The 27,931-nt window shown below is 46.6% G+C and overlaps 1 protein-coding gene across 5 annotated transcripts in view; it reads right to left on the bottom strand.

The window, feature by feature from the left end:
* Positions 1-27,931, bottom strand: part of CACNA1I (calcium voltage-gated channel subunit alpha1 I) — a 164,896-nt gene that overhangs the window by 16,566 nt on the left and 120,399 nt on the right. For all 5 annotated transcript variants that reach the window (XM_042050736.1, XM_042050734.1, XM_042050737.1 and 2 more), the window contains 20 exons: positions 26,427-26,736; positions 24,625-25,025; positions 17,611-17,762; positions 16,823-17,008; positions 16,014-16,131; positions 15,373-15,528; positions 14,829-14,919; positions 12,681-12,883; positions 11,122-11,538; positions 10,140-10,240; positions 8,966-9,089; positions 8,074-8,142; positions 7,014-7,198; positions 6,551-6,677; positions 5,349-5,474; positions 4,795-4,884; positions 4,184-4,376; positions 2,922-3,073; positions 1,092-1,201; positions 354-487 (listed from right to left, as the gene is read on the bottom strand). In XM_042050736.1, coding sequence (XP_041906670.1) covers positions 354-487; positions 1,092-1,201; positions 2,922-3,073; positions 4,184-4,376; positions 4,795-4,884; positions 5,349-5,474; positions 6,551-6,677; positions 7,014-7,198; positions 8,074-8,142; positions 8,966-9,089; positions 10,140-10,240; positions 11,122-11,538; positions 12,681-12,883; positions 14,829-14,919; positions 15,373-15,528; positions 16,014-16,131; positions 16,823-17,008; positions 17,611-17,762; positions 24,625-25,025; positions 26,427-26,736 — 3,445 coding nt within the window. The remainder of the gene's footprint in view (positions 1-353; positions 488-1,091; positions 1,202-2,921; positions 3,074-4,183; positions 4,377-4,794; positions 4,885-5,348; positions 5,475-6,550; positions 6,678-7,013; positions 7,199-8,073; positions 8,143-8,965; positions 9,090-10,139; positions 10,241-11,121; positions 11,539-12,680; positions 12,884-14,828; positions 14,920-15,372; positions 15,529-16,013; positions 16,132-16,822; positions 17,009-17,610; positions 17,763-24,624; positions 25,026-26,426; positions 26,737-27,931) is intronic.

Here is a 27,931-nt window from a genome sequence, read left to right as displayed (position 1 = left end):
CACCAGGAAGATTCAGGCCCTTACCTGTGCAAATTTCAGTCTGCTTGGTGGCCTCTTCTCCCCACACCACTACCACAGTTGCCCCATAAATGAGTAACAGAGAAAGTTCAGCTCTCACATGATCTGCCCACCCTCCCAGTGCTTCACCTCCCAGGCAACCAGAAAGCCTGAGCTTCTAGGGTGTCCTAGATCCTAGAATCCCTGCTGGGATATGATGAAGGACGCCCCAGAGGCTCCTCAATGGCTGGGGACAGGGTGAGCTCACGGCTCTACGGCCACTGCTCATTGAGTCATGGCACCAAGTTGCACTCCATGGCCACATACACCCCTGCTCTGGCCAGCGTCTCTCTCACCCCGCGCAATACGCAGCACCCTCATGATCCGGATGATAGTGGGGTTAATAGGGAGAGCAGCGTTGATTTCAATCTCTTCCAATGTGATGCCCATGACAGACAGCAGCACAATGGCCAGATCTAGCTGGTTCCACCTTTAGAAGAAAAATTCAAGAGAATAAACGAAGATAGAGTTTTCCATTTCCCTGAAAAAGAAATGTAATTGTCTCCACTTCATCCTAAACATTTCCTTATGTATGAGTTCAAGGCCCCACTGTGACTCACCCTATATGGGCTTTTCCAGAGAAACAGAGATTCACTTTGCACACACCCTGAGCAGCCAGAGGCAAGCCAGACTGATTTGAAAGCATGGAGCTGTGTTACTATGGCACTATGCTTTGACTAATGGGCTCAGCTTTTTACGGCCTTACTACCTCGAATCAACTTTGCTATATATGTTCTGCTTCAGCATGCTCAGAGTTTGCCTCAAGCGCAGGAAAAAAATGTCTCTCTCTAACCTCATCTCCTTTGCTTTCTAGCCCAACAAGCAGACTCCAACCAAGAGGCAATTTTTGGACAACTCTTGCTATTGCCTAGGCATTGCAGCTTGTGGAGGATGAGGTTAGGTCCATGCTGTTCAGAACTGGAAGGCAGTCAGAGCACTCTGCCACCGCTTCACAGTCTAGATAGGGCACTATGCCCAAACCTCTACCCTAAACCCAGCTGTCCCACAGCCACGGTTGACAATCCTCTGCTCACCTGTCTTTGAAGAATCGTCGCAGACCAAACGCCACCAGCTTGAGGACTGCCTCAAACACGAAGACTGTAGTGAACAGGTAGTTGCAGTACTTAAGGGCGGTCTCCAGGGACTGCCACAGAAAGAGAGAATAAAGAATTGAGGAGAAAGCAACATCAAAGATATAACCCCCCTGTGTGGGGACTCTCCTAAGCACCAGGTATTCATTGTGGGGTGTGGAACCTACCCCCGGTGTTCATTGTGGGGTGGGGAAGCTGCCCCATGCTTCCGACCTACTTGAATGTAGAGGTTGCCTACTAAGGGCAACCACCAGCCAGCCCCTCTGCCCCATGTTCTTCTCAGGATCAGTTCCAGCTCCTTTTCCAGTACTGTTTAGCATAATCAGAAGGAGGAGGCTATTGCAAGAGAATCCACAAAATGCCATCAGGCTTTTCTTCTGCCAGTAGCCTGTGCCACCTGAATGACACCTTGTTAATGGCACTGGCATAGCTGTCAACCAGGAGTGAAGCACAGAGGTTATTCTGGTTGTGGATTCGGGCCATCACTGACAGGAGGAAACCCTGCTGTGCCTTGGTCTGGGGCCAGCACATCCCACCTCTGAGCTGTTTGGCTTCTGGCTCTTTTACGGGCTGCCCCTTCGCCACCACCAAGGACCAGTGTGAGCAGTGGGCAGCTTTTGGTGGCATTTTGTGCTGGAAGGGCTTGAAGTGCTTTGAGAAGATTATTTAACAGAGCAGGCTGGCTTGGCTGGAGCTGTGTTCCAAGGAAAGGAGCTGAAGAGTAAGGAAGAGAAGTGACTTGTTGAGGAACAAAGATCTGTGAGGACGACAACAGATAAAGGTTGAGAGTTCTTGAAACCTAAAGCTGGGCATCATCTAGGGCAAGATGAAAGCTGGGCAGCTGGGCAAGGTGGGCAAGAAACAGAGGAGCCCAGCAGTAGATTTGAAAGAGGACAGACAGACTCAGCTCCTGATCAAAGCCTGAGCTACCTCAGACAATCTGTTCAGACACCAGCATTGTCACCTAAACCAAGGGTCTTCTGAAGAGAGAACTGAAACGCCACTGGGCAGAAGTCATGATGAATGCTTTGTCTACATATGGAGGCAGAAGTCTCCTTTGATCTGTGCAGCATACATTTTTCCCACCAAAGGCATCTACAGCTTTGCCAGGAACACTGAGAGGTACATGGTCTATACCCAAGCAAAGTGTAAAACTTATTTGGCCTCCAGGGTGCTGTATTTGGAATCACACCCTGCAGCTGAGAGAGGCTCTGCTCAGCACTTTGGCCCTGCAGCTTCTGTTACGAAGAAAAGGTGGCTTGGTAAAGATGGCCCATCCCATGACATACCACTGGCCACCCTGGTTCTCTCAGCTGAGGCCATATGGCAGGGGAATAGGGCTGACATTCAGAAATCTGATTCAAAGCCCGAAGCTCCCAGGACACTGCTGCTTCCATGACTCCTATTAGGATCCAGGGGAACATAAAAAGCAGAGCAGGAAGCTAAATTTGGGTGACCCACATATCCACTTACTCATATAAAGCACAGAGACTTAATTGCACCGTGCTTTCTAGGGGCTTGACTCTTGCTCAGATACCTTCTCTCTAAAGATTTTAATGGATAACAAGTGTCTGAGTAGGAACTACCTTTCTGGATACACATAAAACTCTTCACACAAATTTGCCTACTACAAAACTAACTCCTACAAAACTTTAACAGTTGTTTTTAGAGACACTCAAGTGTCCTACTTATGCTGGTGGGCAGTGGTCACCAGAGAGCTGTACCAAAATAACAATGTCTAGAGGCAGGACTTATCTCCATAATCTCACTCACCACAGGTTGGTTGTAGTGCTCCAAGGACATAGTGACCACGTTGAGGCAGATGATGAAAGTGATGAAGATGTCCAGATAGTGGCTGGTGCAGACCGAATGAATAAGGAGGCGTATGTGGCAGTAGGTAGCATAGTACGGCAAACGCTGCGCCTCTTCAGTGGAAAGAGGGATATGGGCAGAGTTAGGAAGAAATTAGAACAAAGAGAGAAATGGGTAAGAAACACTGAGGAGGGAGAAGGCATAAGGCTGGTGATAGGTGTTGAAAGAAAATGGAATGAAGCTGGGAGAGAGAAAAACCTAGAGAGAAAAGAACAGGTAAAGATAAAGGACATGGCGGGGGGGGGGGGGGCGGAAGAAGAAAAAGAAGAAGAAGTGGGGAAAAATATGTAGGAAGAAAGACAAAGAACAGAATACTAGAAAGAAAATCTGTTAGTCTGTGTTTGTGGGAATGGTGCTAAATCAGCATGTCTTGACAAATTAAGATCACTTATGATAAAAGGGAGCAGATGGTTCAAGAAGAGGCCCTGGGGTGTCATGGGAGAGAAGGGGAAAACAGGAGCAGAGGAAGGGAAAACAGGAGCAGAGGAAGGGAAAGCATGCCCATAGGCTGTGAATGGAAGTCTGAGTAGTAGGGGTGATTTCCAGGGGCAAGTATGCTTTAGCAATTTTTATCTAAAGGTAACACAAAACAGGACAGAAACACCAGGAATAGAGGGTTTCCTTTACCACAGAAGGTTTGGGATCCCAAGGATTGACACTGCAACACGGGGGGCACTGAGACACAAAACACAGGGGTCTTCCTCTTTTTTTTTTTCCCTCTTCTTTAAATTTGGGTTTAAACACAAAGAATGGTCTGTCCAGGTCTTTCTTCAACCACCAGCTGAGCTGCAGGAAGCCCAGGTGGGACTCTACCCCAAGCTCAGGAAGTGTTATCAGTGTGTGCATGCCCCATGCCAACAGTGCCTGTCAGCATGTGCACAGGGGTGTTTTTGGTACATTGTCTCCTGAGGAACGGGGTGCTAAAACCCCTCCCCAGTGCCTTCCCTGGAGTCCCAGCAGACCTCCTCAGCCACCCCTCTTCCTCAGACCGCCCCAGTGGCATGTGTGGTGACACAGCAGTGGTGCGGGGAGGAAGGCTGAGAGCATGGCCACGAGTGATGGATTTTGGAGACCAGCCCATTGGGAAAGAAAAAGAAGAGGAAAAGGTTTTTCTCAGAAAACCTTGGCCTACGAACCAACCAAACACTTAGGCTGTGCCTTACTCCTTCGCTTCTTCTCCAAGCGTCGCAGGCGCTTCTCCTCCCGCCGGCGCGCCTCCTCAGCCTCCTGGTGCTGCCGGCACTTGTGGAAGTTCTCCACCACCACCCCCACAAACATGTTGAGCACAAAGAAGCTGACGATGAGGAGAAAGGAAATGAAGTAGAGGAGCATCCAGGGGTTGTTGTTGGTCACTGGCTGGAGCGAAAGGAGAACAGAGGCAGTGATTGTCTTAGCAGTAGAGGAATAGGGATGCAGTGGGCAGCAGCCCAACAGTTCCTGCTTTACAAGGTATTGAAATAACCATGTGTGGGCCAGGAGGGAGCCAGCATGCCCAGAAAGACACATGGCACTATTGCTTCTTCATTACGAATTGATAAAGGCCCACTGACACTACCACAGACACCCACAGCACAGCCACAGCTACACCTCCCTGCATGGACCAGACAAGACCATGGACCTGACCCCTTGCAAATAGGTGAGCAAAGGATTCAGATAGGGCCTGGAAGGGACTCTTGGTTTGAGGGAGATATCTGAAGCAGGACATTAAAGCACGCTTCTGCCTTACTAGCACAAGGAAAATGACAAAGGTCCTTTCACATAAAAGTCCATGTACCTGCTGGTCAACAGCCACAGCATCTAGTCCATTATACATAATATTCACCCAGCCATCCTTGGAAGCCAGAACAAAGAGGGACATCAGAGCCTGCAACACATAAAGCAAAGCAGATGTGGAGCAGGTGCATCTGGCAGGCAGGAAAAAAAATATTGTGGGTTTATGCTCTAACACACACAGCACCAAAATACTCTTCCTGTGTCTCTGTACACATCAAAACCTGCTCCTTCCCCTGTGGAGGACAGGGAGGGGGTGACAGGAAGCCATGTACAGCCAGATCCACCAGAGGAGAGAGGTTTTGAAGAACATCTGCTTCATGGCAGGAGAAAAGAGAAAAATCAAGCTCTCTGCTGCCACCACTTTTCTTTCCCCCTCATCCTCTGTCATCCTGATACCAACCCACTAGTGACACAGCTTCTGCATGGACACCCAGGCCAAATAACTGCTCCTTCTGGCCCAGGCATTGGCTTTCCAGGCACTGCATCTATTCCCTGGGGAGGAGACAATCCCTTTGATGGGTTCCTGTCAGAGGAAGGAGATGTGGGTAAACTCACCTGTCCCAGGTTGTCGAAGTTATACTTGTGGTGCACCCACTTGTAGTTGGCTGCCACGCAGTCAGACCGGTTGGTGATGTTCCTGATGTCGACCCCCAGGCAGTGGTAGAACTTGCCTTTGAAAAGCTGCAGGAGGGGAGTGACCCCATCAGCCCCTTTCCCCACAGGGTTCCCCATGCTCCCTGGGATGTACAGAAGCTGCCAAGATGCTGCATGGCCTGCAAGACTGCAAGCCACATAGAGCATGACAGGGACGCCACCAACACAATGTAGAGCACAGTTTCAACCATTGCAAAGGAGCCAGGACCACCCTTGTAAGCTCACACTTGGCTTTTCAGCCTCCTCCATTGCCCCTGGCCAGCAGTGACTGTAAGCCCACCGTCTGACAGTCCTTAAGGCAGCCTTTCTGAGTACAAAGGGAGAAAGTATCTTCTAATCAGTCCCCTAGAGTAATCTTCCCTCCCTGCTTCCCAGTTACTGAGAGTGCTGATGGGAAAAGAAGATCTCATCTGAGGGTAAAGGACCAGAAAAAAACATCCTCTTCTTCTCATATATATTTTTTCACAAAGCTGCACTGCACTGCTGTGACTTCTGCCCAGGGCTCCTTTCCCCATATGGAAGGTACTGGATTGTGCATTTGTACAGATGCATCAGAGCAAACTAAGTATAGCGCATTCCCTGAGATGGAAGTAACGCCCACACCCTTGCTCCTCTGCAATGCAACAGCCAAAAATAAAAAGGATTAAATAAAAAAATTAAAGAAGTTTGTGGGTGGAATTAGGGCTCAGAGTGAGGGGGAGAAAGAGAGCTGGCTGGAGGCAGGGTTCATATGAGCAGGTGCTGAGCTGCTTGCCCTTGTGGGGTGAAATGGATGCGTCCAGGGAGCCCTGTGCTGTGCCAGCCCTGGGCTCTCCCAACAACACTGACCCAAACCCCCATGCAGCTGCTGCCAGGTGTGATCATTAACTCCTGTCTCATGTCCAGCAATGCCTGCACTTGCTGAGCACCTGTCTGTGCTTGGGAAAGGCTGTGTGATAATGGAGATGACTTGTGGAAGAGGGCAAATACAGAAAATTGACTGGCTTCCCTGTCTCTCCTGCTCTGCTTGGCTCCCTGTGTCTGTTACAGGACCTGGGGGTACAGGTGCCCACGGCAATAGGGGTAGGGGCTCAAGGGCTGTTTGATGGACAGCAACAACCTACCTGCACACCCAGGATGCCAAAGATGATGAAGAAAGCACAGCAGATGAGGACAATGTTTCCTATGGGCTTGAGGGAAGAAATGAGTGTCTCCACCACCAGCTTCAGGCCAGGGGCTCGACTGATGACTCTGGAAGGGAAGGAAGGGGAAGGGTGACAGGGGGACAGGGTGGGGGCATTTGGCCTAAGCAAAGCATTTTCAGCAGCAGCAGACCCCTCTCTCCCTGTGCAGTGACCCCTCAGTGGAGATCACTCCCCTGTGATCAAAAAGCCTCCTCTCCCATGGATTTGTTGTCTGATGAGGTACCTCCAGCATCGGACCCAAATGGCTAAGGGGGACCTCCCTGTGGCTTATTGCTTGTCAAAGACCACACTTTGCCTAGCCCAGCTGGATCTGACTCTGGGACCCTTCCTGGGGATGACCAGTGGGAAGAAGGGGGCGAGCAGGGCTTGGTGGGGTTCTGACCGGAGGGGACGTAGGGTGCGCAGCAACCGGAGCACTCGCAGCACCCCCAGAATTTTGGCACCGCCAGCAGAGGCCACTGAAACCACAATGTCAATGAGAGACACGAAGACCAAGAAGCCATCCAAGACGTTCCAACTGCTGCGGAGATAAGCCTGGTCCCCAAAATACAGGCCTAGAGAGACCACCTGGAAGAGAGGGGAGAGAGGAGGGGATGAAATAGCTCCTCTCCATGTTACCGGGTAGAGGGCAACTGTGGAGAGAATGGGAGGAGGGGGAATAGTTATCAACTCCTCATGACACTGAAGTGTCATCTCATAATCTTCTCCTTTCACCTGGATGTCTGTGAAGGAAAACATCTGTTTTCTGCCTCCCTAACATGACACTGTAGGGGACACACAGGAAACCTTTCCCTGCCACACCAGAGACTTGGGGCAAGTCTCCCAGTTCAGAGATCACCTGAGAGGTAAAGTCAGGCACCAAAATCCATACACTGGCTCTTAAAGGGGTAGTTTGTTTGCCAGCAGTTCTCAAAAACAGTGGGTACTACAGAAATTGGTGGCCATGGGGAGATCTTAACATTCTGCAAATCACGGTCAAAATTCAGATATGAATTTTAGGGGTTTAACTTCCAGCACACAGTTCAGGACTTTTTCCCAATCACAAGAAGGGAATACCAAGGTTTTCTGATTGTTGCAAAGTACTTTGAAATCTACTGAATAATTATCTCAACTTTGAGCATGTCATTAATATTGTTGTAATGTCTGCCATTCTTGCTCCAGGAGAAAGGGAATGGACATTTGACAACATTACAAAATCCATACTTGAATGCCAGCTATCCTTTATGAATAATAAGATCCAGCTGGATCTAAAGCCTAGGATAAACATCTCCTCTAAGCCTGACAGGACAGGACTCAACCCCAGGCAATATCTGCTGTTATAAAGGTAGAGGGAAGGACTGGCACACCAAAAAGATGAACAGATTTTAAAAGGGTGCTGATGAAACATGAACCGTGTTTGATACTGGGAAAAGGCTCTGAGCTGTTCACCTCCAGTAACTTACCTTCAGTGTCATCTCAGCTACAAAGATTGCTGTGAAAATGTAGTTGGACACAGTGAGAAAGATTCTTTCCTAGAAATAAAATAAAAAAAAAAAAAAAAACAAAACAGAGAAAGACCTTAAATGTATTTTGACTACTTCTTGTTACTCTGTCAGGCCCCTCTGATGATCTTGATATTTTTGCATTCCTATGAAGAGTCTGAAAGCTGAAGAAATAAGGGAGGTGTCCTTGGCAGAGGTCAGTGCTAGGCACCTTTCAGCTCATACACCTTGGCTGGGACAAGATCCTACGCAGCTCTGCCAGAGCATAGTGGCTGGGATTTTTTTGCATCCTGCAAATCTGGTTCCAAGGCACTCCCTGCCCTGTTCTGTCAGTGCTGCTCAGGCCTGACCTGCTGCACTGACCTGGGACTTCTTCCCAAAGAACTGCTGAGCACAGACCACAGATCGTGTCCAAGTGCAGCAGAGTCTGGGCGTCAGCTAAGGCAGACAAGCAGGAAAAGTAATTTCACTTGCCAGCTTGAGCCTCCTCCAAGATAGCTCAAGAGCAGCATACATGAATGATGATGTGCCATTCCTACAGCATGGAAGCTACTTCTATGTTTCAGCTCCCAGTCCTTGTCCCTTTTGCCTTTCATCTCTTATATGCAGGTTCCTGGAGGAGACTCTTACTTCTCAAGACAGAAGGAACTGGGCTTTCTGTATTATAAAGCGGGTTGCCCTATTACAAGAGCCTGCAGGGGAAGCACACATTTATGTCAATTACTAATACTTAGGTATTTGAATAGATGAATCTGAGCTCAAGTTCTTCCAGAGATCATACCAGTACCAGCAACACTTAAGAATCACTGTTAGAGGTTGTGCCAAAAAATGGGTGACAGGTAATGGTTCTCACCGTGCTTCTGTGTTCAATCTGGGGTCTTTCCAGGGCAATTGTGATGCAGTTCAGGAAGATGAAGGCCAGCACTACGTGGTCAAAGAGCTTGTGAGCAATGATGGTTTGGCAGAGGAGGCGAAACCTGCAAGAGAGTTCCAGTAGGCACTTGTGCCTTGGGCAGAACGAATTTAGGAACAAAGATGACATAGAATTAAGCATTCTGGCCAAAACTGGGCTCTGATATAGCAGCTTTCCTATCTATGATACTGATGTCCTTTGAAACGGCAATAGCCCAGGGTGGTACATGGTCACACAGGGAGCCTGGAGCAGAGCAAGGGCAGAGCAATGAGCTGAACCCTCCATTGATTTCCCCAGTGCCAGAGTGGTTTCCTAACCACTATGACTCTGTGCTCCTCTCTTGCCTTGTGAAGAGGCTGAATTCTAGTTTTCCTCCCAAACTCACACTTTGTACCACCCCACAGCGAAGAGGCTGGATGCTGAAAGCTCAGGAGAGGCAGGTAGGTTGGCAGTCATGGGGACCACACTTCTGAAAGACACTGTGTAGATTAACATAGGTGTCACACAAGCTCTCCCTCGTGACCTATAATGAAACACTTTCTTTTCAAGGGGCAATATACATGGGTGAGAATAGTGTTGGCTGGGGTACATGGACATTTTCTCCTGGTGAGAAGATCTCTTTAACATGAAGAATTCAACCCAATTTTCCTCTTTTTTTAGGCAAGAAGAATTCTAACTTTACCCTAAATGCGTGATATAACTGCTGGTAAGTTGGTACTGGGACTGTAAATTAAATGAAGACACTATTCTGGTACCAGGGGAAGAAATATCAGTATTATAGAGTCATCAATAATACATTCTTTATGCTCTTTGTGCTAACATTAGTATTCCTTGCCCTGCTTTGCTATAAATATTTATGATTACAGAAAATAAAAATGGGATGCTCCAAAGGGAGGGAAGATCACAATAGCTATTTAGGATGCTCGACTTTCCTTTCATTGCCAGAATCTAGGAAAAGAAATGTTGTTTGGGTGTAGAAGGGACAAAGGAGGAGAAAACACACATTCTCAGCTGGTGAGGCTAAAACTGCAACCTAACATCAGGGGATGTGGCCAGCAGAGCAACAAAATCTACCCCCTCTTCTCAACCCTCTCATGGCAAAAACTGCACAAACCTGTTCTGTGGGGAGAAGAGATATATGGACCAGTCTTCCCGTAACTCACACCAGTCTGGCTTGTAGACTTCCATCATCTTCCGGATGCGAAAGCACAGGCTCTGTAGGGATGCAGCAGAAGCAATTGCCACTGGTGACCTTCCCACTTGCCTGAGAGAGATAGTCTTCCTTTCACATCTGACTCAAACGCACCACTACCTGCTTTTCTTTAATCCCCCGACTGAGAAAAATCAACTCAAAGGCAACAAGTAATGGAAAAGAAGGTAGAAGCTGCTTTGCCAGGGATTGTCTACCTCTTGGCATCTGGTTTCCTACCTGAATCATGACAAATAAAACTGCTGGTGTCCTTTTTAGAGTAGGATGCTGTCCATGATGCCTTAGAGGTCTTAGAGGGACTGTGTTACATGAGGGCAATGTGTCCTCCCTACCTCAGCTAAACAAGAAGCCAGAACAAAAAAGCCTTCTGTTGGCACTTGAGCTGGGAATTTCATACAGACATATATGTCTGTTCAATTTTCTACTGACCCTCACTCCACTTTTTCCACCCTCTGATCTGCTCACAGATTGTTGTCCCTCAGGCTGATACCACAAAACCCACTTGCCTTGCCTGTGGTGCCTGTGCTTCCTGCTCTGGTCTGCTGATGTCTCCCATGCAAAACTCACTGTTACACAGCCTGACCTCTCCTACCCTGCAGAAATCACTGGCTGCACTGCTCTGAAATAACAGCCCCTGAATGACCACATGTATGTCTCACATCCGCCTTCCTCCCACCATCCACCTGCCTTGCAGGCAGCCTGACAATGTGGTGTGAGCTTGTCTGTGCCTGAAGGTCCTATCTGCATTCAGTGCTGTCCTCCAGCCTTCCTAAAGCACCTTTGCAAGCTTTCCCAGACACATGCAAGAAGACTGAAATTTGAGGATGGATTTGGGATTTCTCAGAGCACTGTGATGTAACGCCAGGCTCTTCCACCAAGTACTCACATAATCTATTTCTTCATCATCCTCTCCCCCTTCTTTGTGGTTGTTCATCTTTGGGAAGATCTCCTTGACAATACTGGGCATTTTGCCATTGCAGTCCTGATGCTCACTGGCCCCAGGCGGTGCTCCCAGCCTATGGGTCACTCTGTGTCCAGAAGGGACCGAGGCCAACTCCAGCAGGTCACAGGAGCCTTTGTTATCCAGAGAGAGTGTCCGGCGGTGATGAAACACCCTTCCTGTCCCATCCGGCTCCCCATCTGCTGCCTTGTGCATTTCCCCAGACAGGAGGGACTCATGCTCAGCTGAGGGAGGTTTGTGTTTCAGGCTGTGTCCCCGGGCCAGGCTGTTCCAGCTGGAGCGACGGCTTCCCCAGGCTCCGCTGCGGCTCCAGGCACCATAGTGGGAACTGCGGGAGCTGGACTGTAAGGGAGTGGGATGGGGACTCAGTGACTCTGGGCACAAGGAGGGAGCATGTGATCCTCTCTCAGATCACAGACTTCTCCCTGGGCCCCTAAGCCAGAGGGCTGCCATTTATCAGATGTCAAGCAAGTTGCATGGTGGGAATTTAGCAGCAATCTCTGTAAATCTGACAATAAATTGATAATGAGTTAGCAATGGTGTTGGCTGTGATTACTTTATAGCACCATCTGCGTGCAAAGCACTTTCAGGGAAGGTAAGTAATAAAGCCAAAGGCCAGGTGCCTGATATTGTTACTTACACCAGCACAGAGCAAGAGTAAAGCTCTCAAAAAATCTGATTGGCAGCTTTTTACACTGCCCTGGGGTTCAGGATAACACAAGGTACACGGTCATGGATCATCTGACACACCATCTTTGAGTAGAGTCTTCGTAAAAAGGGAGAAATGAGAAAAACAGGCTTGTTGGTCACAGTCTAGTCCAACCCCATCAGCAAGTTATCATGTAGTATGTGGCTGCTAGCACTCCCTGTTTGGAAATAACAGGAGCATGAGCCCTTTAAGCACTGAGGTACTCCCCAGAGCTGTGTATGCCAGTGGGTAGAAAGCCCAGGAGCTGATGTTACAAGTTGGACAGGTCAGAGATGCACTGGTTAGAAAACCTGCAGTGCTTGGGGAAGTGCTATAGGGCAGCAGAATCTGCTATGGGGAGCTCAAAGACAAGTTTTTCACTGTTAGAAAAGCTCTGATACAAAACCCAGCTGTAATGGGAGTTGGTTCTGGCATCACCTAGATGTTCCTATGTTCTTAAGGCATCATTTTGTGTCCTTTACTCTAGGAAAACACGGAAAAGGCAAGGAAGAAAAATGTGTTTCACTGTAAGAGGGAGACTGTCTTCTTGGTGTTCTCCCTCTCCCACACTCAAAGGAATATAGATAACTGACCTGGAAATAGACTTCAAAAATCTGGAAGTTTAGAAAAATAATGTGAACTGATCTGGATTCTAAAGACGGGCAATGCAGTTCTGTTAGAAGCCTACAGCAGCAGGGCAATTCTTCCCAGAAATCCCCAGGTAATGGCAGAAAGCCAACAAAGTGCTTGGCCTTCAAAAGAAGGGTATGGCACACATTTATACTCCCTCACTCACCAAGGACCGCTGGTCATAGGTCATTCTCCCCAGGGATATCACACTGCTCTTCCGGGAGCCAACAGCCACACGGATCTGGTCAAGCTGCAGTGAGTTGTGTGAAGAGTTGGTGACCCCCCCAGCAGCCACTGGTGGGTTAGAAGAGGGCAAGGATGGGTCCAAGTGCCCATTAGGGGTCACAGGAATTGCACAGAGCTTGGGATCTGAGTGGAAAGATGCAGAAAGAAGAATGAGGAAAGAAGAAGGTGGGTTCCTCACTAGCCAGTGATGCTTTGATGCCTTAGCAGTTTAACATTTTAACAGCAGCTAACAGATTATTATCCCTTTAGAATCAATCAACATCAATTCCTCTGATTTAGGGTGTGGTGACAAAGGCAGTGCAAGCTGGGAAGGCTTTAAAGTCATTTCCTCAGTCTCCAAAACCGACCATATCTCTCCTTGGGGACAGACAGACAAGCAGAGTGGTGGCCAAGCAGCCTCTGATAGGCAGAGCACAAAGCCAAACGGAAGACGAGAGCGTGCTTCTGCATGCCAAGAGCAGACACCAGCATCTTCAGGCCTGAACAAATTCCACCAGCTCTCAGATTGGCTACTTAAAGCAGTTAGGCTGAAACACTGAGCAAGGGACTAAGATGTAGGGATAGCCCCAACCATCCATGTACTGAGGTCACCTTAAAACTCCTGCAACCATACTGCATACACAAACTGCATCCCAGTCTATGCTACTACACTGCACTTCTCCAAATGACTGAGCATTGGCCTTTAAGATCAGGGACACTTTTGAGGGAAATGTTAGGTCCTGTAGATGACCATCAGCATTTTTTGAGATGCATGGAGAGGACAGGGTGTTGGATTATAATGCCTGAAAGGACTAGAGCAATAATTTTTGTTTGACTTACTGCATAATGAAGGTCACCTATCCATGTCTGCATGACAGACAGCCATGAGAGCACCAACACCTCTGTAACCTCTTCCTCCTCTGCCATCTCAGAGGTTTGACTGCCTACATTCAGCATAAGCTCTGATATGGTGCAGCCATGTAACTCAGGGTAGGACTGCTTTGAAAAGAGCTAAGTTGCAGGAAAAAACTGTGAGCCAATAACTGGAACCACTGCTCCCTGCTGTGGGAGCTGCATTTACACTCAGAAATGTGCCTGTGGTGCTTGTCTGAGTTGTGCTGTGAGTATGCTTGTGCCTGTCCTTGCACCTTGCTGATACTGATCTTGTCTTGCTGACTGGACTTCTTGGCTTGACCTCAGACCTTCCTCACCACTGTAGGCTTGCCTGAAAATCACTGAACCATTGGCAGACCCTCACTAGTGCCAGTGGACCTTCTCTGCTCACCTTGTGCAAGAATGCGCAGTGTGGCCCCTGCCCTCCTGCCTGGCTCTCTCTCCCCTTTTAACTCCTGGCTCACCATCCATTGCAGAGTAAGCTACTCCTGCTGCTCCCTGCCACCAAGTCCTGTTTGAAATATAATGCCTCTTGTAGAAAGGCTTTCAGTCTTTGAGGGAAGATTTCAAGGGATGGAGACCTTACTAGGCAGTTCATATTCAGGTTGTTCCCACTGTTAATTATCTTTCCTTGAAAATATATGGCTTTTTTTCAGCCTGAATTTGTCTAGCTTGAGCTTCCAACCTCTACAATCTCATTATGCTTTTCTCTGCTCAATTAAAGAGCTATCTACCATCACAAATCCCTCCTTATGGTCTACAACTACAGAGAGAGTGATCAAGTAACTTTCCTGATTTCTCTAAGCTTCATTAGTCTCTCACTATGAGGCAAGGCTTCCAAATTTGCCTGAGTCCTTTTTACTGTCTTGGTATCCCCTCTCCAAATGTGGGTTTCAGGTTTGGGCACAGTTTTCCTGAAATGGTTACCCTGAAGATAAGCAGAGACAGTCTCACTTCTCACTTCCAGTTGCTGTTCTGGAGGCCATTCAAGAACTGTTCCACTTAACTACCACATTCCTCAGGATGCCAACATATCTCTGTTTTTCCACAAATAACACCACAAACTGGCATAAAGTTCAAAATAAAAACTGGCAAGTTCTCGGAGGTGCGAGTGAATTTCTGCAGAATCTGCTTTTAGATTTCTCACCAAACAGCAGTAGGACACAAGCAAATAAGACTGTGTGAGTTACTGTACCTGAGCCTTCCTGGACCTCTTGGAACTGACCAAACTCCTCCATGTTTGAAGAACTCTGATCTTCATCTGAGTATGACCGGTTGGCATCACCCTGGAACACATAAATATAGAAGTTGGGAACTCAAACAGAAAAGACCATTTGTTTTTGTCTTTCCTTTCTAGAACAACTGCAAAATTGTCCTTGGCAGTTAGGCATCCAGTGCGATCACTGGAAAGAGTCTTGCGTGATTTCGGATGGCTGATACACTGCATTGCTGCTTTTGGATGGGTAAAGGACTCACCCTAAGGTAGGTTCTGTTGTGTTACACAGAACAGAAATTGTGAATCCCCTTCCAGAGAGCCTTGCATGGCTTAACTTCCTTGCAAGGATTAACTCTGGGGGATTTTTCTTTTGTTTAATTGAAGACTACTCTAACAAGGGTCATTTCATGAGTGAGGGGTGATACTTTGTAAGTCCTCCAGTCCAGTATCCTCAAGTGTCACAAAGGATCCCTTTTTTAGCACCTCTGTTCCTCCTCCTGATGAAGCCTTGGTGGCAACTCACCTCAGCCTGAAACCCTTCCACAAGAATGGCCACCAGGAGATTGAAGAGTACATAATTGCCAAATGTCATGAGAGCCACAAAGTAGAGGGAAGCCCACGGCGAGGTGGAGGCCATGCCATTATAGAGAACAACATTCCAGTCCTCCTGGGTTAGGATCTGTGAGAGAGGAAGAGGAAGTCAGATAAATGTGAAGGAAGAACACGAAGGGGATTCCCAGAAAAGGACAGTCAAAGAATACACATCAGGACCAGACCAGGCCTCTGAACTTCCCCATAACCACGCACCCACTGTCACTGCCCAGCTGTGGCACTGCACCAAAAACCTTAGCTGAGCAAGAAGAAACAGGAGCAACCATTAGGGCAGTTATGTGCTGAGGGGAGAGTGTTAAACTTGGGAGTTGCCACAACAGGAGAGACCTTTGCACACCGTCCCCTAGGAAGGAAGGAGCTCCCCTGTTTGAGATATACACCAGTTGTTTGGTTCCAATATTCAATTGTTCTTCCTCCAAACATCACACAAAAGTCTTTTACACAGCCTTTTGTGCTGTCAGGAGTCAGTGCAGTGCTCCTCAGTGAGGAAAAAACATCTCCTGATTGTCTTCACTTTGCCCTGGCCCACCCATAAAGAGCAAGTGGGCTCACCTGGAAGACGGTGACGATGGCCCAGAGCAGGGAGTCAAAATTCTTTCGGTCAGGAACTGTGTCTCCTGTGTCTGTCCTGAGGCTGAACTTGCAACCAAAGATATGCATTCCCAGGATGCTTTGGAACAAGATGATGTCAAATATAAATATCTCTGCCTCCACAATGAACTCGTCAGAGTAATTCTCTTCTCCTGAAAATCTAATGCAACATCACAGCAGCAAGGGGTACAAGAACACAGTCTGACCACTGGGACCTATCTGTGTAGAATTATTCTTTGTGTAGAAGGAATTACATATTGCAACCCTGTGGGTCACCAAAAAATTTGCTTTCCATCTGTGCTGACTCAGCTCATATATTCCCTCCAACCTGTCATTCAGATCTGTTCTCTCTATTGTCCTTTTTTACTCTCATATTTCTTCATCTTGCTATCAGGGTATCCATGGCATGCACAGACAACCTTTCTTGGTTGCTTCCTGCTGCCCTTCTGCCAGAGTTAGCCTCCAGGCTGAACTGCTCCTGTAGCCAGTATTGATTACCAGGAGACTTCATCTATCCTGCAACGGGACGTTATGCTCAATGTTTGCATTTGCTGGCAGTATCTCACCACCCCATCCAGGCCAAATCCTCAGCTGCTGAATCCAATTTAATGCAGGAGTAATTTCAGCCCTTATGAACAAATAAATGTTTGTCAGTGCTGCCTTGGCCTAGAACAATGGGCAACATGAGTTATGCAGTCATGCTCTGAAGCTGCTGCCCCATGACCCACGCAGCGCCACTCCAGAACACTGTGAGCTGACTGCCTCCTCACCTGAATATGAAGATGAAGAGCATCAGGAGCATGCAGAAGGTGGCTACGTTATCCATAGTCTTCATCAGCACCACAAGCTGGCGGCGCAGCGCAGGCATGAAACGCACCAGCTTCAGCACCCGGAGGAGTCGGAACGTCCTCAGCACAGAGAGGCCCCCGTCTGCCTGGCCAATGATCTCCCAGATGCTGTGGTCCAGAGAGGCACAGGAAGTACAAGGGACAAAACAAAAGACAAGTGAAGAAACAGAAGAAAACAAGGAATGACAATGCTAAGTCTTCACCTTGGCATTGGCAGTACAAAGGGGTGAGAGAGAAAACCTGTCTGAGCAAGACAGAAGCATGTACCATAGGCTTGCTGTTATGTGTTGAAAGCTGCATTTATGCCTTAAGAACATGAACGTGGCAGTGCATGTGGAAGGAATGAAGAAAGGATTGCAGCATTTAATTCCAGCAAGATAAGTTCTTTTATCACACTTTAAACCTTTGTAACATCTTCAATTTGTGCATTTTCAAAGTATTTCACAGCTAATATGTGTTGTGAACTTAACAAGGCAGTTGCAATTGCCTCCACTTTGCAGAGGAGAGAACTGAGGGACAGAAATGTTGTGTGGCTTGCGTAGCACCAACACCGAGTATTGGGAAAAGATATCTTGGTCCCCCAATCCTTGGCCTTGTGCATGAGCTCAGCTCCTCTCAGTACAGCTGCTAAATCCTTTTTGAAAAAGTGTGCATGCTCTGTGGTACTCTTTCCTACATGTATTTCAGTTGATCCCCAAGGCCCTTGTCACCTGATGATGACGATGATACTGTCAAAGATGTTGTAGGGGTTGCGAAGGTAATCAAAGAGACCAAAAGCAGCAAGTTTCAGGATCATCTCCAGGGCAAACATGCTTGTAAAGACAACATTGCTGATCTCCAAGATGTTGGTCAATTCCTCTGGCTAGAGAGAATGCAAATTCAGAGAGTCAGAACTGAAAGAGCCCTGAAATTATGGGAAATAAATTACTCTTCCGAGGGAACAGGGTTTGTAGGGAGCTGCAAACGTCCATGGGTGAGATTAGAGTGGAACTGGATAGCAGCACCTGCACTCCAATTCCTTTGCAGATTTTCTACCTTCATCATAGATTATATCCTTAACAATTATATTTATTAGAGGCAATCAGGAGCCTCAAAGCCATTCACACAGCCAAGGGTGACCAAGCCTTTTCTACATTCCCCTCCATATCCCATTCCCCTGGATAAAGGCTGCTTTATTTTGTGCAAAGAACTTGAGCATTTTTTGAAGGAGAGCAAAATTGGCTGATTTGCAGTCAACCTCTTCCTTCAAGAATTTCTTCCTCTGAAGTTTCCACAGGTAGCTGGCACTTTTTTTTTTTTTCCTGAAATTTTGAAAACATTTAAATGACAGGAAAACAATTCCCCATCCTCCTCTAACCGTCACTACACTCATTTGACTCTTTCCCCTTTATTTTTTCACTTCCCCCCTTTTCTCTCCCCCTTTCCCCACAAAACCCTTGGTATGCATTAGTTTCCTGGTCTTGCTCCATCAGTCTTATGCCCCTATCCTCAGAGTGGTCTCAATAATTACCCAAGCAAATATCAAACTAGACAAGACAACAGCAAGGAGGACCACACTGCTAAAACCTACCTGTAAGGGACAGGGAGAGCAGGACAGGGTGAAGAAAAGAGAAAAATGGACAGCAAGAGGAGAAAGGCAAGTGCACAAGGTGAACAATCCAAGGACAACACAAGATGACTGTTGAAAAATAAAGAGGTTACATCTTCCTTTGCCTTGGTCTAGGCTATGCCTGGCCACCAAGCCACTCTTTTAAGCAGCACATAAAATGGATGGGAACAAGAAAACTGCAAAAGCCTGTTGTAGAGAGCAAGAGAGGACAGACATTCCTGGCACTGCGAAAATGAAAAATGAGTCCCTGCAAGTCAGAGCCAATACTTTTACCATTAAATCAATATTAGTGCCCACCAGGAAGGGAAGTCATAGTCTCTCCCCATGGTCTGCAAAATTGCTGCTTTGCTGAAGGGCAGCCTTTGCATTGGCCATGCCTGTTACTTATACAGCTGGTGGAAAGGGAAGAGAAGGAGGAATGCAGTTCTGGTTCTGGCTCTCTGCCTGAAGCTGGGGGCTGCTTTAACCCCTGCTCTGAGGCCCCCAGGGGCTAAGATCCTCCCAGGTGAACAAATGAACTGGAAACTGCTCCTCACATCTTTGGCTTCCCATGCCCTTTGTTAATTTCTTGCACTCCTCATTGTAGCTTTTTATTAAAATAGTCCGTGTCTTTAAAATGAAAAAAGTGGAGATGGATCAATTTCCATCCATAGTTACATCTGAATAGCAAAACCACCCTGAAAACGATGGAGAAAGGAGGGGAAATAAGAGATGAGAGAGAAGGAATGAGCAAGTGCATGTGGGAAGGGAGAGATGAAGATCACTTCACCAAGACCCAGCAGTAATGACAGTTGCTGAGAACATGAGGGCTGTATATCAAACTGAGATGCCAATTTCAGTCTGAATCGAATCATTATGTTAGTGAAAATAAGCAATGTAAAAAAGCAACAGGTTATGATGGTGGATTATCCTCCTCTCTGCTTTCCATACGTTCTCTCTTGTGCTCTTGTAGGGAGCAACTGATGTTTAAAACCCCATGCTTGCATCTTGCTTGTGGAAAAGGTCACCTGTTCTTCTGTCACTCCTTCCCTCCTTGACACCTGTTTCTCTAGTCAAGCCTCACCTGTTAATCTGTTTCTAATGGACCATCCATCAGCCCCAGTAAAGCATCTTTCCTAGAGAGAGGGACAGGAAAGTCTAGGCAGAGAAAGAAAGAAATGGGCAGAGATAAAAGCAGAAAAAGAGAAATCAAAAAACAAAGCTGAAAAAAAATTAAAATAAACTCACTAGCAGCCACAATAAGTAGAGAATGAAAGAGTTGTTTTAGACAGTGTAGTAAAGAAGTAAATGCTGGGAAAAGAAGAGCAACACAAAAGAAATTAACTCAGGAAAAAAAGGGGTGATAGAGAGCAGCCAGATGGAGAGGCACTAAGGCAGATCCAGCATTGCAGCCATTTCTGGAGATCCAGGTAGTTTGACAGAGTGCAAAGAACCATCAGCTGCAGGGTGGAGTTCACCAGGGGTTGTGTCCTGTGTGGCAATGCCCTTGCTCCTGGGGCAGAGTGGCTGTGAGTGACAATGGATGAGGCGGGTGGCTGGGACAGGGCTGGTGCAGGGGACTCTTCTCTGGCCAGGGAAGTGTGAACCTGATGAAGAGGACAAGCAAACAGGGGAAAAGTGATTCTCTCCTTTTCTTCCTACCGACACACGGGCTCTCCAACACAGTGGATGTGTCACCCTGCAGTTGTGAGGTCTCCCAGGCTCCTACAGACAGCATTCAGGCATTCATCATCTAAACCCTTCCTCCTCCCAGGTTTACCTAGAAACTGTAAGTTAAAGCATCCCCAAGGAAAGAACTGAACTCAAGGCTACTTTAGTCCAAGAAAAAGAAAGGAACACCAGAAATCTCCCCAGAAGCAGTCTGTGCCCATTGCCAAGACAGGACAGACAGATTTACCCATCACACTAGAAGTGAAAATTGAACATAATTGTGGGAGCTGAGTATTGGGGTAAGGAGGATGGCTTGAAGGGGCAGAGATCCCAGGGGGCGAGGCATGCCCAGAACCAGTGTTTTAATCAGAACAGTTAACCTATCCTGTGTATGGATCTTTCCCAATCCATGAAACAATCTAATTCACATCTTTGTGGAATAAAGTCCTTCGTCTCTAACAACGTAGATCAAATACTGAGAGTAAAAGATACGATTCAGATTTACTTCAGAACTCCTGTCCCGTGATCAGAAACTGGAACTGGGGCAATAGAGGGCAGCAGCTCAGCTTTTTTCTCCCTTCCAATTTCTTACTAACCTTGGAGCTCTTTTGCCAGATTTGACTGAAAATATAATTAGTCCATTATCTGGCAGCAGACAGAAACTCCTACACCATAGGAAAGGTTAAGATCACCATGAAGCCCCTGCAGGAAAAGTTTCTCCTAACCAGGAGTAAATTTGCAACTGTCTAGAAACTGAAGAGTAATTGATGTGACCTATGCAGACCAGCCCTACCAAACCTGCACATCACTGCCTCTGTGATGAGAACATGAAAAAGAAGTATTCCATAAAGAGCTCTCTCCAGCCTGTCTATTTTTACACACAATTTCAAAGTCGCTTGACAATAATTAGAAGAGCCATTGAAATCAGCTATGGAACACACTAACTAGCTTTTACTTAAGTTTAATCACCACCCCACAATCAGGGCAGGATTTCATGATTGTTATACTCCAGTTCTACAAGGCTGAAGTAGTGTGGTTTCATCTACCACTCCAGGGAGACTGTTCCATCCTTACTAAATGTCAGTATGATGAGCTGGCTTGGACATTTGCTGAATGTTTCTGACAAGGAGCAAATAGTAAAAAGAGAAGCAATAACTGTAAAATATGAACTTGTGAATGCAATAAATGCTGGTATAAAGTGAAATCACACAGGCTAAAAGATATGAAGGTACTGATCCACAGGGTGCGTCTAGTTAGGAAACAGGGGATCATCATCTGATCCATACAGACAGACCTCATAAAGAATTGATATGATGTATGAAGGATATCCAGCAGATACTGCAGAAGATAAACCAAGTTACTCAGCAGTTGTCTAACATGGCTGCTAATGGCAGAGAAACTTGAGTCCAACAGGCCATTCAAGAAATACATGATGAGAAAGGCAGTCTGGGACATTCAGCTGGGACAAGCTTTTCATCCTCGTGCTGAATAAGGGAGAAAAGTCAGCAGCACCAGATCCACTGTGAATATTAAGAAAAAAGTAAGCCTCTTAAAAGGATTCTTCTGGACAGCCACAAGAATCTAATATTTTCTACACTGGATTTTAAAAATAGACACTTCCAAATAGAGGCAGATCTGAAGAACTGCAAAAACTATTTCAAGAAGGACAAAGCTTGAAATGATGGGGTTTGGCTTATGCAATGTCTCAGCAATATCTGAAGGCCTAATATCGAGACTATTACATGGTATATTGCACACTGATGGATTTGAATAAACATAGCTATTTACAAATGATACCTTGTTATAAGATCACGGATTTAAAATGACGCAAAGAAGTGCAGTTTCTCCTAAAATGAGTTGATTTCCTTCACAAGAAATATATATGCAGATGGAAACTGCCTTGGCCACACAATCAGGACAGGACGAAGGACTGGATGAATAAGCTAAATGAAGCCAAATTCTAAGGTGATTTGAGTATGAGTAAAGTTACTTGAGTTGTTGAGGTTCAGTCTCCTGGAAGAAAAACACCATGAATTTTAAACCCCTGAATTGTAGCAAACAGTTTAAATTCATATTTTTCTGTCTGTTCGTCAAGACTGGGCAACTGAAGGCGACACGCATGTGCTCTGTCCCCAGAGTTCCAGTGTTTGTGAGCCTGAAACTTGTGCCTCACTCCTGCAGTCCTTAACCTGAGGTCCTTATAGGCATTAGCTCTGGGTTGGAAGACATCCATATGATAAAGCAGGTGAAGCAACAGAAGCTTCTTCAGTCAAAGGATGGTGTCACCCTGCAAATCACAGATCTTGGTGGGCAGAGGGGCTTTGCTGGATTTTGTTCTGTGAAAAATTGTGCTTTTGAGAGGAAAGACAGCAGAAGAAAAAAAAATAGAAAGGAGAAAAATGTAGGCAAGGAAGCACCAGCCTGAGATGTACTGATGGCACAGTTTGGGAAAAACTGAAGGAGAGCAAAGGGAGGTACAAATGTCTGTGTGCTTCTGAGTTAACTGCTGACTGAAAAGAATCCAAAATTCATGGTATGGTCTGAATATGTTTTAGTCTTCTTGTGCCAGGAAAGCAGAATTCAGTACACATTCTGAATAAACAGGCTGCACCACATTTTTCAGTTATGATCATTTTGGCTGACATCTCTTCTGGTAAAAACAGCATGCAGGGTCATAAGCTTTTCCTAGCTACTCATGGATAAAAAGTGATAGCACAATTTTAAAGACTGTCATTAAGAACCTGCTACTAGAAACGCCAAGGCTGCAGAGGCAGATCTCAGTCTGCTGCAGGCTGTACAAACACAGCAGAGGAATCCTAGAAGGGCTTAAATCTGCACATACAATAGCCAGAACACGAGAGTGAATTCTCTACCTCCAGCTCAAGTATTCTTCTGTCAAACTATTATTCACGCTGTGTCCAGGATGAACAATGGCTCTCCCTGCTTGGTGATCACATCTTTAAAATACCAGTGGGCAGTTTTCAAATTGTCCTGGGCTCCAGCCCTTAGTCATCTCTCTGCTATGAGATAAATGCTTTGCTCTTTTTTATCTATTTCCATGAGTCAACCCCTCCAGCATCTTCTTCATTCTCCTCTCCTCTGAGCTCCTGCCAGTATTTTTCTGGTACTGAAGCATCCAGTGCAGTTTTGAATTCTGGGATCAAATTAAGGTTTCACAGCCTTGTATCAGAAACTAGCTGGGCTTTGAAAATTGGTTTAAAGCTTGATATGTGGGTGGGATCCAGACATCTGAGGCTTCAAATACTGGCTCAGACACTGTGTTGCCTCAAACAGGGAATTTAAGATACACAAGGTCTCAAGGTATCTTCATCCTGATACAGCTCAGGACAAATTGGAGTGCCTTGCTTGAACTGGGCTCACTGCCTGTCTCTTTGCTGCCTGACACTGTGTTCAAGACTAGATTTCACCTTGGCTCCAGAGCTTCAATACAGTCAGCATCTCAGTAGTGTAGCGATCTCATTTTGTGATCTGGGCAGACACAAGGAGTGAATCTTGGTCAGATTCAGACTGGCAGCATAGATCTGAGACATGGATGTACAGCATGCACTCTTTCAATGCAAAGTGCAGCAGAGCCACCAACCAGCAGTGCACATGCAAGGTTATGAGTGGGCTTAATACCCTCTGACACTGGCACTGCACATCACAGTGCAGACACAGTCTCTGTGTCCCAGCTATAAAATAAGGGCACACAATTGCTCTCCATCTCACAAGTCTGTCATTAGGATAAAGTGCACAGCTGACTCAGAGCTGCCTGAAAACTACTGGCATGAAAGTCAAACCTGTGTCCACACCTGCTGTTTGTGTCTGACCTATCACTTCTTATTCTCAGGGCAAAGGAAAGGCTCAAGCAGCCTGAGTTCCCAAAACAACTGGAGATTGGAGGTGGTGCCTTTCCTAGCCTTCTTGTATAGATAGAATGTGCTCAGACATCTCTTAATTAAGTTGGGAAGACTAGCAAGCTGATGGATTTGAATTGAGATGCTGGTGAAGTGCCTGTGACATCCCCAGAGGGCACATTAAATTAACCAAATAGACTAAGGATTCAGTAAGCTAATGAAGAGAGAAATGAGTGAGAGAGAAGAGGAAGATGGAAGAGAGGAGGATGACGGAGAAAGAAGAAGACAGAAAGTGGAGAGAGGGCAAAAAAGAAAAACAGAGGGATGAATGACCAGGGAAGAGGGAAAGGGAAGCATTGAAAAGAGGTGAGAGGAAAATACATGGAGAGACAGAGAAAGCAATTAAGAACAGGTATAAAGAAGTAAGAGACCCTGCAAGATCCTGAGGCTTTCTCCAACGTCATGCTGGGACCATCTGTGCTGCAGTCTGGGGTCCAAATTGCTCAGTCTCTGCCTCCATCAAATTGCATCAGCTGCTTAGCGAGGCTATAACCCCCAGCAGGGCTCAGCAGTCCACGCTGCCCACCTTGTGCCCTGAGGTGCTTTACCTGTTCGTGGTGCTCAATGCCCATGCTGATGGTGTTCACTAGGATTGCAATCATGATCCCACGGTTGAAATACTTGCTGTCCACAATCACTCGAAGCTTGACCCTCACTTCTCGCCACATATCACTGCAGAGCTTCAGCCGTCCTCCTTCTTCCACCTCCTCCTCCTTCTCCAGCGCTGAGGCACCCTGGTCCTCTTGGCTGCCCTCTCCATCCCCTTCGCTGGCTCCTCCATCCTCCTGGTCTGAGCCAGCGCTGTCCAGGACTGAGAGCCTCCTGGATGCTTCATGCTCTGCCCTATGGCATCGGGGGCAGTTGGTGGGATCAGAGGTTGCTGTCACAGCGATGGGCTGGACTAAGCCCTGAGGAGGGCAGCCAAGAGAGTTGTGCTGCTGGCAAACCCCTGGAAAGAGAAATGGTGCTGCTTAAAGAAGGAGGCTATGAAAAAGACATTCAAAGTGGACACCTGTTCGGTTTCTGGGTATTTAGACAGAGTAACTGGGCTTTTTAGCTGTAAGAATGATTAAACACTGACATATCATCTCAAGGGCAGCAATAGAAGCCGTTGCCATTGGGGGCTCTATGCTGACAGGCTGTGCCTCCAAAACACACGGTACTGTTCAGCTTCCTGTGATTAGACTCAACAGGGTTCACGTCCATTAGAGAAAGAACTGCTTTGTCTCATGAAGAAATTGTGGCTTGAGACTCACTAGCTTGTGTTAAGAGGGACCTGAGGGAAAAAACAGTCATGAGAGTTGCTTTTGGCCTGAACTGCTACAAGTGGGGTCTGAGAACCCCCCAGCCTGAACTGAACTCTCTAAATTAGAGAAACTACATTAGCAAAGCATCTCAAGAAGCCAGAAGAGGTAGCACAGGAACACATCCTTCTGACAGTGTGTGCTATGAATCAGAACAGATCCCCTGACTTCAGTGAGAAATCTAAATTTCTGTTTCTTGATCCTCCATTTGGGCCTGGAAGATCAAGTGGACACTGGGGGAAATGAAACAATTAATTCATTAACACAGCACATGAAGCCTGCAGAAATTTTTCTCCCAGCAAGAAAAGAAAATGAAAGTTGGACTATGCAGGACCAGCTGAAGGAAAATCTGCCTTTTTGCTTGTTAATGGGAGCATAACATAGGAAAAGCATCAGCAGGCATTTAATACTAACTCTATAAAACCATTTTTACAGTGACTTTTCCAGCCAGGAACCCAATTTAAATGATATCTCATGTCTCATTTTACGCAACAGCATGTGCTGCCATCAAGAGAAATTGTCTCCATTGTCCTTGCATATCAACCAGACCTCAGCATCGCTCCTTAGGTTCAGGCAACATCTTACTGCAATTCTACTCTCTTTGCCTCTCTCCTGAGGTCTGGCAGCAACTCTGTTTGGGAGAAGAGCTCTGGGGGACCTGCTGTGCCACCAGGTCAAATTCTTTGCCCCACTTTGTTATATCCCCTAATTCTTCTCTCTCCCAAACTGCTATCAACACCGGGCTATACCAGACACGGAACCCTTTACAAGCCTCAGTGTCTTTATCTCTTTATGGTCTCTGGATTTCAGACCTGGATTATCCATATTCCCTGCTGGCCACCCTTGTTTCATTCCCTTTCTTGCTGGCCACCCCCACCTTGCTGGTCTGGTGTGCTGGCCATGGTGCCACGCTCAATGGCCAGTGTTAATTATAATTCTGTTCTTTATAGGCACAGGTCCTTTGGAAAGCTGGCACATGGAGATGCTCCCAGCTACTCTCACATTTCCACCGCTGGCATTTCCAGCTCTACCCATGTGATCCTTACTGTAGTGCCTCTGGCTTTTCCTGCTCACGCCGGGTTTGGCATCACTGGGCTCCTCCACGTGGCCGTGGCGCCAGCTCTGCACGCTGTTGTACAGCCCAAGGGTGCGGCGCTTGGCCTTGCGCAGGATGTGGCAGACGTACTGGAAGATCTCCTCGTAGCAGTCTCCCGGCTCCATGTAGCTGGCAACGGTGCTGGAGGAGAGGTAGCGGGCCCTTTGCTCCTGCATCAGCTGGTGCTCCCGCTGCTTGGTCTCCGAGAACTGTGTGGCAATGACCACCAGGCACAGGTTGATCATGAAGAAGGAGCCCACCTAACAGCAAAGGAGAAGAAGGGACCGATGTCAGCACAAGGAAGAACATGTGGGAGGGGGAATGTAAGGCAAGAGAGGAGGGGAAAGTGACTGGAGGCAGACAGAGGAGCGGGAATCAGTCTGCATATGGAGAAGGGGTTTCAGAGAAAGCCAGGAGTGCATGAGCTTGGTTTTGAGACCTCACTCAACATCATTTCCATGCAGAATTTAAAGCTATGCACTGAAATTCAGGAAATAGGTCCAACTTTTTGCAGGTTTTGGGACCCTTAGCAAATCACTTAGAAGTTGCATACAAAGGGCTTGATGAAAACTAGACCTTTTCTTTCCCTCTCCTTTGTATTAAATAGAAGGTAGGAGACAGAGAACCAGTTTGGTTGATCTCTACTTATTCATCTACCACTGGAAAAATCATGCACTGCCATTTATAACCTTCAGCTCTTGGAAGAAACGTCAGTATTCTCAGATCATTTTAATGACATACTTATATACTTGGGGCATGTTATTAATTTCTACCATTTGCACCTTAATTCTCCATACAGGGAGATGGGACTTTGCTGAAATGAGTGAGCTCTTGAAATCAAAAAGGATTTTACAGAAACGAATGACTTTTAGAAGGACACTGAGTAGTCTGGTAAAACCATGCTTCCTTGCTTATTTCCTATTCTTCTGATACAAGATACATCATATTTGCTCTTTTTAAATTTGCCCTCTGGCCTAGGTAGGCTTCACATTTCAAACACAAAAGCCTTAAAAAACACACCTCCCATTTCTTAGAAAGAGCAAACAAAATGCTCAAGTTCTCCCTATGCTCTAGTTCTCCATACAGAAGCCCAAATGTCTACCAGGCTTATTTTACAACTTTGTATGTTCCCTTTAAACCTCAGTTTTTCTATTTGTAAAATGGAGAAAGGATTTCTTGGTGCTGAGAGATCTGGAAGCAAAATGAACACACTCTGTGTTACATATCATGAAATTAGAGATTCATTTCCACAGGGAGATCTATCCATAGATAGATATAGGATGAATCCTGGGCTTCAATATGATGAGAATTTCATACATAAAAGGGCTGGTAACTACGTTCAAAATAATTTTCAAAAGCTATGACCCCTTGATTGCTGCCTACTCCCCGCAGATCTGTAAATGGCAACAGGGCATTGATAAAATGCAGAGTCTAAACTCTGAAGAAGGACCATGC

The sequence above is a fragment of the Corvus kubaryi genome, unplaced genomic scaffold, assembly GCF_017639235.1.
Source record: "Corvus kubaryi isolate FWS band 111438036 unplaced genomic scaffold, C.kubaryi_AGA036_p1.0 74, whole genome shotgun sequence".
NCBI lineage: Eukaryota > Metazoa > Chordata > Aves > Passeriformes > Corvidae > Corvus > Corvus kubaryi.
The sequence above is the reverse complement of the archived record's forward strand: the minus strand, read 5'-3'. Positions and strand labels throughout refer to the sequence as shown.